Below are 14805 nucleotides of genomic sequence, written 5' to 3' on the forward strand. Positions count from 1 at the left end.
GTTAATTAAACAACTTTAGAGTTCTTTAATTAAAAGAAAGTTCACAAGTTGTTTTATTGAATGCTTGTGAAATAATACATTAATACTGAAGACCTTTTCCCATTGCCTTCTGGGTTGTATAAGGACGGAGAAAAATGCAGAATTTTTACACGTGACTTTATCCTCAAATTAACGATGCTGGCCCAGGAAAAAAGAGGTGATGGGGATTGCACAATGTGCACAGGGGGCCCTTGCTTTATTTTTCTAGTTTTGAAAAAGTAAATTGTTTGTGACACTTTTTTAATCTGGCTCTTCTCTACTCGTGCGTGTCTGTGAGATAACTCTGGTAAGCTCCCTCTTGTGAACAGTTCTACTGAAATTAATGAGATTAGTTTCCAGAAAAAGAAATTACAAACCAGTTTATGTCTTCTGGATGGTATTTATTTTCCTATTGACATACAAAACCCTACACAATACTGGGTTTTTTTCTAAATCAAGGAAAAAAGAGAGACTTGTGTTGATTTCCTAAAGAAATACAAAGGATTCAAATGAACAGCCACTGTGAACTATCTGTAGCTTAAAGAAAATCAAAAAGAACCAAAGGGAAGTTGCAGGATCTCCTTTGCCTTTAGCCTTTTAAGATCAGTCATTTAAATACATCTGACACATGCTGGTTAAACATAATGTTAGTCATGGAAGAAATCAGCAATTGCGGTAAGAGAAGCAGCGAGAACTTTTGTTTTTCTCTGCAGGATCCGGTTATAGTATAATTAGGAAGAAGCGTTAGCTTGCAGTCAGGAACCATCCTGGGAGAGACAGGTTGTGCAGAAGTCCCCTTTGCGTAGAGGGGTGTTGGTGAGCAGCAGAGAGAAATTTCAGTTTAAGCAAGACCTTGCTTCTTTACAAAGACCGGGATGAAAGACTCCCACTCCCCTGGTGTCTTTTGGAGTTAAGTAGGCTCAAGAGATGTACCCTCTCCAAGTACTGTCACAGGCAGACCAGTAACTCAGCAAGTGTTAGGATGTTGAAGGATCTTAAGGCATCCCTCCATTGGGCAGCTGTAACAGATGTGTAGAAGGGGTCCAGTTTCGTTGTTGATACTACTGGTGGGACACATAGCATGTACAACTGACTGGAGCAAGAAGTTGGAGACGTCCAAGCAAAGCTCGCCCAGCTTTTACTGTGGTGTGCAGTACCTTGTGAGTTCCCTGCTGCTGGAAACAATGTCACTGTGAAGATACGTGTAAGTAAAAATGCATGCACAAGAGTGTCTAACTCAGCATTTGTGACTTGGGAAATATCAGACATAAAGTTGCCTGTGTAGCTTTACTGGTGGGCTTTGTTAAGGGCTTTGAGATGAACTCTCTAATCTTTTCCCTTATTTTCTGTCCATTATACTCATTGCCAGCCATCTTTGTACTGATAAAAATTGTGGACACCACAGAGAAGTCAAAAGGGCCCACTAATGTTTAAAGTTGACTCTGATCTGTTGGGGACGGGGGGTTCTGAGAACTTACCATTTCTTAATATTAAAAATACTCAAGTGTTTTGTATACTTGTTGACTTCAGCTAGTACTGAATGCTCAGCATTTCTGCAAATTATCCCTGAGGTCTCAGGTCGCACATCCAGAGGATGCAAGTTTTATAAGCTGGTGAGCGCTAGTGATTAGTGCATTATATGTATCAGCATCACCCCAGTATCCCAAAGGCTGGACTTGAATCTAATTTTCCAAGACAGAATTCAAGCATAATTTTATTTCTTCTTTCTATATCGTTCCCTCTGTTTTGCATACTGTGGCCTTCCTTAAAAATGTAACATTTGTCTGATGCAGGATGTTGTTTTCATGTAATGAAATGGGTGCTTTGGAAAGAAAATTACGTTGTGTGTGGGAAAATAAATAATAAGTGTATAAAGGAAGACTGCCCGTTAATGCCTTTCTTTACAACACTATAATTATTTTTCTTTTTCTTTTTTTTTACTTCTTTTTTTTTCTTTACTGGAACTGGGTCACAGTGCAGATCTCTGCCATTTGAGCTCCTAGTGCAGCTTACCGCAACAGAAGTTTGTTGCTCTTTGGGGTGTATGTGAGCTCCACACCTTTACAGGGAGGGAGACAAGGCATATACATTCCCTGTGGATTTCTCAGACATTTATAGACGGAGGCAGCATGTTGAGCCTACAGAGTCCAGGGCTGTACTCTCATTGTCTAGTGAATCCCAAACTTTCTTACCTTTTTTCCCTGCAGTATTTCACCCCTGTGACTGCACTGCTTCCAGGGTGTGAAGTAATATGCCTGCCTGGTGTTAGGCTGGTTGGCACCAGTTCAGCAGCTTGCTGGCGTGGTGCAGTGGTCCCCACGCGATGTTATAGGATTGAGGGTTTTGTCAAGGCCAGAGGTCAAGATGGACAGATCTAATCTCAAATCCTAGTGGTGAAAATAACCCTAAAATAAACCCTCAGCTCTATAAATTCAGCCCCCTAAACCCAGCTTTGACAAGAAATGATGTTTATGGAGGTTTTTTGTTTCTGTTTTTTTTCCTGTTACCCTAATTTTGACTCTTCTACCTGTTGCAGGCGCAGTTTCATTACGGCTGGCGCGGGAGCAGGCATAGCTTCGGTATTTCGTGCCCCCATCGGCGGGCTCTTGTTCACGTTAGAAGAAGTGTCTTCATTCTGGGACATCAGGCTGGCCTGGCAAACCTTCTTCTGCTGCTTGATGGCTACCTTCACCACGGATTTACTGTCCTCTTCTCTCTGTGGGTTTGTTTACAGAGGTCATTTTGGATTTTTTGAAGCAGAGAAAAGAATTATATTTTGGGTACGTACTGTGTGGGGGTGGGAGGAAATAGGTGCAGGGTTTTAGGCTTGTCTCTTTCAGCACTGTTGCTGGGGGAGTAGTGGGGAAGGGGGACTGAGAAGGGGAAAGGATGGTATATGTACAATTACCAGATCAGTGGATACGGAAGCATTCACACTTTTTATCTGGTAATTACTTAGATACAACACAGAGTTGTTTTGTTCTAAATTAAAGCAAACAAATAGACAAAGCATCTACTGTTTGCTTATTAGCTAATCATATAAGTTACCTTAATAACTTTCTGTTTTGGTGCTGGATAGGAGAGGGATAGTTCGAAGTAAAGGAGAAAGCAGAGAAGCTCTTAAATACGGTGTCCTCTCCTTCTGTAGTTGGCTTGAGCTCTCTGTTGTTGCTGCAGGCATTGCTGTACTGTGCCCCTGTTCCTTAGTGCTTAGAGATTAAACATTTGAAAACATATAATCACTGTTTGTTCCTCATTGCACAACGGAGGTGACCTTCAGCCTCAGCTGCCTTTACTTTATTCCTTCCAACACAATACAATCTTTGAATTTTGCTGTGTGTCCACCTAAAATAGTTGCTTTTATTATCATGTCTTTTGCTCATTTTTATTGCAAGATGATTCAATAGTGATGTGCAAGTATCATGATCTTCACTTCTTGCCTCAATGTCCTTCTTTGTATTTGACTTGAAGATCAATTAGAGGGCTAGAAATAAAACCCTGGTCTTCTGAATCCCATTCCACTTTTTGCTACTAAGTAAATTTTTCCTAAGGTAATTCCCTAATCAATTTCATTGATCTCTGAATTTCTTCTGGCCTGTGTCTCTCTAGCAATGCATAAACCAGAGATTATGGTATTTTCCACAAGTAGGCATACCTTGGTTGGGAAAACGGGCACCATTTTTTTGTGTGCACGCTGACTGATATAATGATTTTGCAATGATTTTGCATATGCTATGCAAAAGTATTTTGGGTATATTTGCTTTACCACAAGTTTAGCTGTGGCAAGCGGAGAAGACATTGGTTTTCAACCCAAATCCTTTTTGTGGACCAGCTCATAGTGCGGTCCCCCAAACAGTTGCAGTGACACAACCAAGAAGATAAAAATTTGTGGCAGAAAGGTGAGACTACATGGATAGGGAAGAGGTCAGGCCTTCTGAAGCCAGACTCATTGCTGAAGCCAAAGTATTGTGTAATGAACAGCTGCAGGCACAATGGAGAGTAGACTCACTTCAGCTGCTATTTTACAATAAGCATTGCTCTTTTAACACTCCTTTCAGGATGTTTTCTGAAAAGAGCAGTGGATTCTGTCTCCTTCTATCTTCAATTAGTGTCATGAGAGGGAAAAGCTAGCTAAAATTATTATCAACATGATTTCTGACAGTGTTCAATAGTTTTTGGCTCCCAGTGTGGTACAGATAACAAGAAACATTTTCATTTCACTGAACATGGGGCTCAGGGGAAATCTTGCTTCTTTCGTGTTTTGTGGCATTAACCAACACAGTTTACAGTGGATAAACTCTGAGCTTAAAGCTTGTGAGTTATGTTTCTCAAGAAAACTATTTGTTTTCTTTAGTTTCATTCTACCTAGCATAATGTTAACAAGGGGAATTTATTGTACTCCAGAGCATGAGATTTTCAGGAAGCTCTACTTTATTTTTACATAGACCACTGGATTATTTGTAAACGTGAAACTTGCTCTGTAGGTAACAGATTTTTCTTGATGATTGGCCAGAGCCTGTGGTTGATACTACAACAAAAACAAACGATGCGCTGTGCCACCTTTCATTCCCAGCGAGTGGAACACACGCTTGGTTTTACCTTTATTGCCACACACATGCAGTGTAATGTGCATCTATTACTTTAAAACGAACATCTCACTATATCTTTCCCTCAGGTAAAATGGAGGTAGGGAGAGAAAACAATAAAACCGTGTATGTCCATTTTTAGTTTTAATCAAGGATTGGAACTAAGTAGAATATAATGCAAGATATTTGGATCCTGCAGTAAATAAAACTTCTTTTCTACTTCAAATTAAGCTACTTGTCTCTGAATTCTGGGATTCTCCCTCTTCCAGACCTGATTTCCTAGTCTGCAGCACCTTATGGACCAATTCTTCAAGCTTGGCTATATTTTGACCCTGGCATTTCTCACCTCAGGAAATATCACCAGTGCTTAGTACAGCCACCTGGTGGATTTGTTAAAGTCTAAGCTTGTTGTAGCAGGAACAAGAATAAGATTAAAAGTCGAGAAGAAGAGGAGGAGGAAGAAAAAAGAGTTTGAACAGTAAGAGGGCCTGTGCACTTGCTCAAGCAATTTAAGGAAGGCTGACAGTTTCTTCTATCAGCTACCCCCAAGATTATACTAGTTTAGGTTTCTGCAGGCAACCCTTGACATGTGCCCTTACTGCTTCTTGCCAGGTAGCTTTTCGAGCATTTCCTGATCTCTTACTCTGTCCAGATCCTAATCTTGACAAAAAACTGTGTAGCTCTAAGTCTAGGCTAAGGAAATAGTATCCTCACAGCTTTGAATATATTGCCGCTGGTCTGTTGACCCCTTTTTGTTGGCTGGAAGATAAAATTAAAACATGATATTGCTCTCATCCTTGCTGCCTGTTGAGGAATCAAGCAGAAAATTCAATTACTATTCCAGCTGCCAGATTATATTCTGTGTTTGTGATTTGTTGTTCTGTAAGTTGTTCCAGATCAGCGTCAATTTTCAGTTTTGCTTAAATAAATTTACTTATAAATGATCTCAATGCACATGGATGCAGGTTGACACAATAAATGAACTTTCGCAAATTATGTTGTAGATATAGACACAGTGAGCAAAGCTCTGGTTCAGCAGAATCTTTTGAAGTATTCATTAAGGCCAATATGTCATTTTATTTGGACGTAACCTGAAGTGCTGAGTGCTTGTGGTAACTGCAGTGCATCACAGAGATTTCCGCTATGTGTGCCAACACCAGTGTCTACCTGCTGGTTCCACTCCTGTGAGGTGTGCAAGAAGAGTACACCATCTCTTATGAGATCAGCTTTAAATTAATTAGCTGAGCTCGCTAAACCACAAGGAAAGATTTATTTCCTGTATGGGAATTACTTTGTAGTATCAGGTTTTGTAAGAGAGGGTGCAATATTTCATGTCACTGGCAGGATGCTCAGAACATATTTTCTCCTTTCTTCGACTCAGGTTAAGAACTTGCTGGACATGAACGTCTTGGCCTTTGTTCCGACCATCCTCCTTGGAATGCTTGGAGGTCTTCTGGGAGCTCTCTTTGTTTCCCTAAATATAAAGATTAATAAATTACGTATGCAGTTCTTTAATTCAATTCCAAAATTATCCCTTAGAAAAACAAGCAAGCTGTTGGAAACTGTGCTCATCCTTGTAAGTAAATAATATGGTTGTCTTGATTATATAATATTTACAGTGGCTAATGAGGGCAGGTCATAAACTGGCTGGATGGAAAAGTGAATCTGACCTGCTGGTACTCAATAATGTCCAACAGAGTACAGCAAACGTATGGATTTCCAAAGTACATATAGGTATTTAATGTTGGTGGGTATATAAGAATGGAGAAGAGATGTTTTGGTTTGGGTTTTTGTTTTGGTTTTTAATGCTTGAAGTATTTTACCTGTATAGTTGCTCTCCCACTGCTGCTCTACTCCGATGATACTACATCAACTTAGTGACATGTCGCAGTTCCATTGGTGTGCTTTCGCATTTGTTCACAACCTGTGGAGGGCTGTCACAAGTAGATTTCATCCATTTTTCTCCATTTTTCCTTGCTAGTGATTAATCCTCTCATTACCCCACACAGCTTGCTCATGTAGTGGAACCAGGTGGACATCCTCCTCCACGCCTCTGCACCTGGGCGCTTTTTCAGCTGTTACATTGGAAAGAACAATTAGAAGACTATTACCATAACCATATGCATTTTTGCCTCAAGACAACAAAGGTGATCTTTGCCTGTTGTGAGAAGAATAGATGCATGAAGAATAAATGTTGTAGAGGGTTTAAAAGTTATGGATAGGTACAGGAAACTTTGTGGAGCGAACTGTGTGTCTGGAGTCAGTTATCCCTAGTTGTTACTGATGGAGGTCAGCCTGGAGTCTCAGATGTCCTGATAAGGTGGGATGGGGCCATTTTACCTCTAGGCTTTGGAGTTTCCATTTGGCATTGTATGGCTTTGGGGAGGGTCATGCCATTGGAATGAAAAGGGTAGAGACAAAAGGTTTCCATATTTTGAACATTTTCATAATTTTCAATTTTATGTTTTGGTTATAACTTAAGTATGTTGTTAAATGTGGAGGAAGGAAACCTTCAGAGCTTTTGTACTGCACTTTTAGTGAATTGTGCAAATTTGGGTTTCCCTTCAAGTTTGTCTAGTGAATACCTGCTTGTCATAATTTTTCTTTTTTTCCACCATTTTTGGGGAAGTCTTCCTGAGGAGTTTTCAGACCTTTTTAGAGTGTTGAGATGAACTTTCTTTAGGGAGATCAGTGCACACCAAAGCCCCTTTCTTCTGCCCCTTCTTAGGCAGACTTGCCAGTATGTTTTATGTATGCTATATATATTTTTTATATATACACTATTGTATACTTTCTCTTCCTTCCCTCCTGGAGAGAGGGTCGCTCAGTTGTAGACCAATGGGTCACATAGATGCTCTTCTCCTATCAGCCCAGACATGCCTTCAGCAGCCTCTACTCCCAGCCAGCAAAAAGACATAAGCTTCAGGGGAAAGCAATCAGCTTGGCTTTCATCAGTGACCTGGATGATACTGGGAGGAAAACAATTAGTATTTTAAATACAAGAGGGGAAACTTTTGGAGCTGAAAGTGCCCCATAGGTTGAGGCACATGGTCGAGTCTCTGCAGGCTCTCCACAGATTGGTACAGAGACGTGCACGTTTCCCATAGGTTGCACTATTTTTCCTCTCCATAGGGTCAAAAAGAGTGCATTTCATTTAGTCCTTGGAAGCCGTGCGTGCTATGACAATCCAGCTCCTTCTCCTCTGCCTGCTCCTGCTCGTTGCTCGGAGCAGCATCCTCCTTGTTGGGTTCTCTGTTGGCACATCAGAGGTGAAATCTGACCTCCGGCGGGAGGAAGAGGAGGAGGAGGGATCCCCCTGGACGGACTGCGCTGGAGCAGGCTTATGCCATCGATGACAAGCGGATTCCAGCTCCTCTTAGCGGCAGAATGTCGGCTTTTCAGTTTGCAGCCGTGTTTGTTCAGCACCTCTCTGAGGGGAGACACCTTGAGGAAGCTCACTTGAAGCTTTTTGCTTCCACGTTTGAAGGAATGGGTGAGGTAGGTAGGGAAAGTGGGTGTTCCCAGCTCTAGGGAGAGCCTTTCCGCTGCCCAGCCTTCCTTTGCTGTGCTACAAGTTTGCTCCCAGGTCTTGCAGAGGATTCGGGACTTTGTGCTGTTGAGGACTGCAATGAGACATCCTAACAAAAAACCAGTCTTCAAACCAGTGCGATGAGGAGTAGAGTCCCATGGGTGACTCCCATTAGTCCTGTGTAAACTCCACGGTATCCAAAGGACCTCTGTTTGTGAGAGGTCAGGTTTGTAACGATTATTATTTTAACAATTTGGAGCCGGAGCTCTGTGTTTGACAGCCACTTCCCCTACTATTAGGAAAGGTTTGGCTTTCTCATAGTACATTACAAAAACCTTGCATAAACTACTTAAACACATAAAACCCACACAGTTCCTTATCACTTTTCAGAAAAAAAGACAAAACAAGCCACAACATAAGCCAGCAAGACCCAGTATGTTAGAAGATACTGTAGGATTAAACTTAAGATCAGCTAGCAAAGATTTAGTGTCAGATGTAAAGAAAACGTCTCCTAGGAGTTATTTGATGTTGTTTAGGAATGGTGTCTTACTGACTCCAAAAGTTCATGGAGCGGTTAGCACCTTGCCAGATCATACCTGAAACTGGGAGAACAGCATGTGTTTTGTAGGGCTGTAGTGCTTACAAGAGCTTTTCTGTTTATACATTTTTGTCTTCATCCTGTAATTTAAAAAAAAAAATACTGTTTTTTTACATTAACTTTGTAGTATGAACTCTTATTCAGGCTGTTTTTCCTTTTTATTAGCTCTAGAAGATCCTGCTTAGGTCACAGTCCTTATTTTATTCCAACTTGGCAAAAAAACAGCAGGAAAGAAACTGTTTGATCTGAGAGAGAACCATACAATTCTTTCTTTTTTTTTATAAACTCACATAATCAGGCAACTGAAAGAAACTGTGTCACAGTGACTTTAACCAAAAATAATCTTGTATAAACCAGTCTGCATTTAAACTTGGAAAGAACCCATCATGGTATCTTCCACACCCACAACATAACCTGGAGTACCATTCCTTTGACTGGAATTGAATATCTAATCTTCAGGCCATAGATTAAGCAAAGCTGTCTTCCTAAGTGACCTTCTGCCCCTTGGCCTGCGTTTGCTTCTCCTCAATTCATCACCTTTCTCTCTGTGAGGAAATCACAATGTAGATAATGTTTTGCCAAGAATCTGGCAGAGCTATCTTTCTATTTTTTTAATCACGTTGACTAATGCTTCTGTTCCAAAAGCTCAGTGTTTCCATGGGCAGGGTGGACAATTTAAGGATATATGCATATATACTTATATATTAAGCTGTCAAAACTTTAAAAGGTTACTTGAGAGGATTATTTTTTTTTCTACCTAGCTGTGAAGATAGGCTACTGCTTTAAATATGTAGCCACTGGCTCCAAGCTAGCTGTCCTTCTAGCTCCCTTTGGACTTTGGGGCTTTGGCAAAAACTTGACCTGGGTTTGAACTGTCCCGGAGTTAAGTTTTCAGAAACAAAACCTGACCTAAGCTTTGTGAAGACTGAACTACTCCCAGTTTGATCTATTTCTTGTAGATGCTCTCAGCCCATAAGCTTATAATCTTTGAGATACAGGGAAACAAAGGCTTGAGATATGAGTGTCTGACAAATTGTCACAACTGCACACAGCTGAATCTCAGCTTGAGGGTTTCTATAAATGTGCTACCTGAGCTGTTTTATAACAATCCACAGAATGCATGAAACCTTGTGCTTGGAAAATACGTTATTATTATGGTTGTGTGTTACAGGTTTTTTTGCCAGATGTCCGCTGAAATATTTTCTAATTTTTTTTTTTTTTGGGGGGGGGGTATCTTCATTTATTTAGAAATGTAAATTGAACTCAACTAAGGTAAAAAACTTAACATTAGTTTTGAATGAAATATAACAATGTTATATTGAACTATGTTATGTTGAAAAATATGCATAACTGAAATACAGTCATCTCATGTAAAAACTTCCTTTGCTTTTGATGAATGCAAAGCAGCCAGTGAAAACACCTTCTGCTGTGCTCTATTTCAAACATTTTTGGTTTCATTCATGTTTACTTCAAAATGGGTATATGGAAAACTAGTAGAAGGACCTGATAAATTCTCTTTATCCATTTGGATTGCAGTGTCTTTGTCTCGACTTTATAGTATGTAATCTGCTTTAGGTATTATAGCTGTCTAGTATTGCTAGGATGTCTAGGAACTTCTTTCTGTTGATTAACTGAGTATTAGTCCTTTCATAACATCCTCCTTATAAGAGAAGGGAAGCAATAAGCTTGCGAGTTAGAAACAAGTCCTTAGTTGTTCATACTGACTAGGGACTTCAAATTTGCATAAATCAGGAAGTAATTTAAATTGAAGCAGTGGATTGTTTTTGACACACAGCCTAATTTTAAGTACCAGCCTAAAAACTAGGTCCTTAATGAAAGACATGTAGATCCTGAGTCCTTGCTGTTCACAAGTTGCAGTCTCGGGTCAGCAGCCTGCAAGGAGCTCTGGCTGGCCGCGTCTCCGCTGCCTGCCATGGCGCGTGGTGGGGAGCCTGGGCACGCGTAGAGCATCCCACGTGCTGCAAGTCTTTCTGGAGGTAGCAGTGGTCTCTGGTGGCTACAGAGTTGGAGGCCAATTACCTAGCTGCAACAGCTGAGACCCTGAAGTTAGACGAGATGAATGTGGGTCTTACTCATTGCTTATGGGCAAATGCTGATCTTCTGGGATATGTAGGCAAGACAAAAGGACTATTTCCTTGTGGTCACTGCTGGCATTACTGACTTTAGACACTTTTCTTTCTTTTTTTGTCTGTTTCTACATCTCACGATAGTCTGTTTACTTATTTTAATGCCTGCAGGTATGTACGACGACTGTTACGGTATATTTACCGTATTTCTTTCCTTGCACGCCAGTCATGAGTGTGAGAAACTACCAGCTGAGAAACAACTCAGAAACGTAACTGGGGAGAGTCACCAGGAGCATCTCTATGTAAATACAATTATTAACCATTTCTCCCAGTTAGTTGTTACAAGGATTTGGGATGGAAAGATTCAAAGGTGCATCAGAGCTGAATGTTTAAAATGAATTCATGTAGAGACAAGAATCACACTTAATCTTTTAATCACTGAAATTTAATCACACTTAAACTTTTCCAGTGAGAGGCATTTGCCACCACGCCAAATTAAAGAGAAAAAAAAAGGAGAAAGAAAGAAACAAAAGGGAGTTTAAAAATGAAAAGAGCCTGAAACATGGCTCTATGTATCATGCAAGCAGTTTTTCAATTTAGAATCCTAATTTTGTTTTAAAAGGTGCATAGGGCTTATAGATAGGTATATAAGCCTATAAGTGACAGGCTGTGCTTTAACTGGAAAGCTGGAACTGGAAACTGATTAAAAACCTTTGTTATTCTCAGCTTCAGTCAGCTACTATTGGCTGAGAGACATGATTTGATCGGTCCTCTGTATAAGAACACCAATAGGTAATACATCAGAGGCGCATGCCACTACAGCACGAACTGTACTCCGGGGACTTAAAATGACAAATATTGTATTAATAAACAGGCAGGGAATATGTGGCTGAATGGCTAGGGATTTTATGGGTGATACAGTTGAGGTCCTTGAATCTGATACAGGTTTTGCAGTCCAATTATCTTTCTTGAGAAATACCTATAAGGAATCCAGAGGAAGTAGAAAAAGAATTGCTCAGATTGAGGTTAAATGATAGCTTGATTTCACAATCATTGCAAATGGTTGCTACCAACTTGTAGTTTTACAAATTCATAAATTTGTAAAATTTATTGATTCCTCCTTCCAAGTGGGAAGCATCATATATATTGCATAATATGAACTGTAAATACTGAATAACTTGCCATTGGTGACTGGACTCTGAACAGCTTATTGAAGTATATAGAAAGCAGACATACTTTCCCATTCTTGCCACCAATTCTAGACTGTCATTTGACTTGCAATACCGAGTTCAGTAGTGTTTGCTATAATATTACATATTCTTTACAAAAGCAAACTTTGTCACTTACTTAGTACCAGGACTTGGTGACTGCAGCTATTTGAATTGCTACAGGAAAAGCCTTTTTTCTCACCCCAACATCCTTTTTTATTTTAAGGACTAAATGCTTGCAAAATGTTATTTTTCAAAACAAACCTATTTTTGCTCTAAAGGAAAACCATCTGAAACCACGATAATTTCATGGCTTTTTTTGTCTGTCTCTGAATCAAAAATAGTCAGGCTGATCTAAACTAGAGGCTAAATGGTCATAGTGCCAATTTTTCATTTGGTGTGGCTACAAGTTATAAAGAGTACATCCAGTTGAAAATGGATAGATCTGAAGGGAATTAAGCACCAAATTGCCCTGGGCTTTGCAAGGCCATGCATATGCTGAAGGTAGTTTCTAGTAAGCTTGTAATAAAGTACAAGAGTAAACATGGAAAAGAAGCTTGTTCACTGTTCTCCTGTTCTTAGAAATTAAAAAAGGGAATTATGATTGCAGTCGTGAGACTTTAGCTAGGATCATTTAGATGTGGCTCATCTCAGCGTAATCTGAGATTCTTATTCAGCGCTCCAGAGGCAGGTAAATATCATTAACCTTTGGAGATCCAACAGGTTAGTAATAGGCACCCTTGCTACTTTAAGATATCCAATAAGAACTATATAACAAAGAAATTGTAAGATGCTTAATTTTGTCTTTGTAGTGATCTAGCTCGGTGAAGTGTATGTTTTTTCTTCTAAACCATGACAGTGCAAGAGCTGCAGCTCCAGATGGGGCTGTATGTGGCTATGCCAGTATGACAGTGCTTCCTTCTAGCATAATTTATCTTCATAAATTTACACCGAAACAGTACTTTCAGTAGTGTTTTGTAGTGCTTCCAGCAGGCCTTGGTATTCCTAGGAGAAGGAGGAATAGGAGGTCGTGGGGAGGCAGGAGAAGGAGGTAAAGAAGCGATGAGCTTCTTCCATTAGCAGGTTTTGGTACAGCACATATATTCCTGCAGCATGCAGTGTGGCAGTGCAGTCCTCCCATTGGCACCAGGGAGAAATGTGTCTCTATTAAATATAATGATTTCAAATGGAAAGAGTTAGTGGTAGAAAAACCTGTGTGTAAACAGGTCCTACATCTCCATTCTCTGTGGTTTGTTCTTTTTGCTCAACCATGTATTTTAATTGTAGAAAAACTTTCTTCTGTTGTTTCTCTCTGTTATTTTGGCATTGCTGCAAGCTTCAAATTGCCTCTCAGATGTGCTGTTATTTATATGTATGCACTCCTTTACTGGTAGTAAAGCCATTTGTATAGAACTTGAGGCTTTGCTGTAAGTGGGTTACACAATCATATGATTTCTAAAGCAGGATGGAGTAAATAAGTTTTTTATTTTTTATTGACCAGTATGAATTTGGAATATATTCTTGTTTGAGTGGTTGGATTAATGTAAAAAGCAAATAGAAGATTGGGAAGTATCTTGTGTTCCTTTGGTTGCCAATCTGGGGTCTGGAAGAAATTTTCTTGCACTAGGTGTTGGCTGCATTTTAAGTTTTTCTTGTAGTTCTGACGGGGGATCAGGTGGGTCAAATACCACAGATCTCAAGCTCTTTGTTCCAGAAACAAGTTCATATTGTTACCGTTTAGGTTGTGGTGATGTCCAAAACATGCTGGGTGCTTTCCAAGCTGGAAGAAGGAAGTTGTACCTGCTTGGAGAGTGCAATTGCTCCAGATGACAGAGATTGAGAAAGTGTCCAGGAATAGTAGTGCTGTACAGAAAGGCTGGTCATGGTCACCATGATAACCAGCAGTCTCAGTTGCAAGATGTTGAAATAACTGGTGCCAGTATTTACCGAAGGAGAGCTTTAAGAATGTGTTGGACAAACATCTTTTAGGTGTGGTTTGGGAATAGGCTGTGCTGCTGTGGAAGAGGAAACCTCTAAGTCCTTCCAGCTCTCCATGGCGCTCTCCTGTGCAAAGCTTTCTAACTGCAAATGCGTCTGTCAGCTCGGGATGCTGTGCTTACCCACTGAAGTGTTCATCAGGGGTGATAAATTTTTGGTCTGCTAATCCTGTTTTATAGAGTTACAATGATATGTGTGGACAAGGAGATCAAGGCAAGGCTGGGCACTTTAATCAGATTTTTTTTCCTGTTTTCTGGTTTTAGGTAGTGTAATGTGATTCCTGGTTTTGGAAATTTGGGGTTTCAGCAGCAGGAGGTTTATGCAGAGGTATATGAGTATTAATAAACCAGATTTATTAGTTTAGTAGAGTAATTAATAAACTGATCTAGTAAACTAGATTTATTAGTTAATAAAACAACTTAATTGAGAGATGTAAGGGAAAGTAGGCTTTTCGTGTAAAATTTCTGTGTAATAGACACATTCTGTACAGGGACTAAGGTAAGTTATATTAATCCATTTAATAATTTTTGTTTGTTTGTTTTTAATATTTAAGCATAAATCAGTTCAAGAGGGAAATTTCAGAATATAGCTGTTCATCAAGCACATGGATTGGTCCAGATGGAGTCAGATATTCTAATCAAACCTTCAATCAAGGTAAGGGGAGCTAAGTGATTGATACGTGGGAACAAATGGAATTTATGTAACTTGACGTGATATCCAAGTATATTTACTCATAATGTAGATTTTCTTCAAAGTAATGTAGTGCTCCCTTTTGAGGGAT

General features: G+C 39.8%; 1 protein-coding gene and 1 long non-coding RNA gene across 3 annotated transcripts in view; one reads left to right on the plus strand and one right to left on the minus strand.

The window, feature by feature from the left end:
- Positions 1–14805, plus strand: part of LOC128142405 (chloride channel protein C-like) — an 82490-nt gene that overhangs the window by 11474 nt on the left and 56211 nt on the right. Inside the window, 4 exon segments of the mRNA XM_052788465.1 lie at positions 2555–2798; positions 5986–6180; positions 10990–11087; positions 14578–14678. Coding sequence (XP_052644425.1) covers positions 2555–2798; positions 5986–6180; positions 10990–11087; positions 14578–14678 — 638 coding nt within the window.
- Positions 150–3208, minus strand: LOC128142406 (uncharacterized). 2 transcript variants are annotated; one of them, XR_008235383.1, is made up of 4 exons: positions 3067–3208; positions 2546–2734; positions 2211–2405; positions 150–1190 (listed from the first exon to the last, which is right to left on the minus strand). It is a non-coding gene; the product is annotated as an uncharacterized LOC128142406 (long non-coding RNA). The 2 variants fall into 2 exon arrangements; XR_008235384.1 differs by lacking the exon at positions 2211–2405 and having other exon boundaries at positions 150–1193.

This window comes from Harpia harpyja, chromosome 5 (genome assembly GCF_026419915.1).
Source record: "Harpia harpyja isolate bHarHar1 chromosome 5, bHarHar1 primary haplotype, whole genome shotgun sequence".
In the NCBI taxonomy this organism is placed as follows: domain Eukaryota; kingdom Metazoa; phylum Chordata; class Aves; order Accipitriformes; family Accipitridae; genus Harpia; species Harpia harpyja.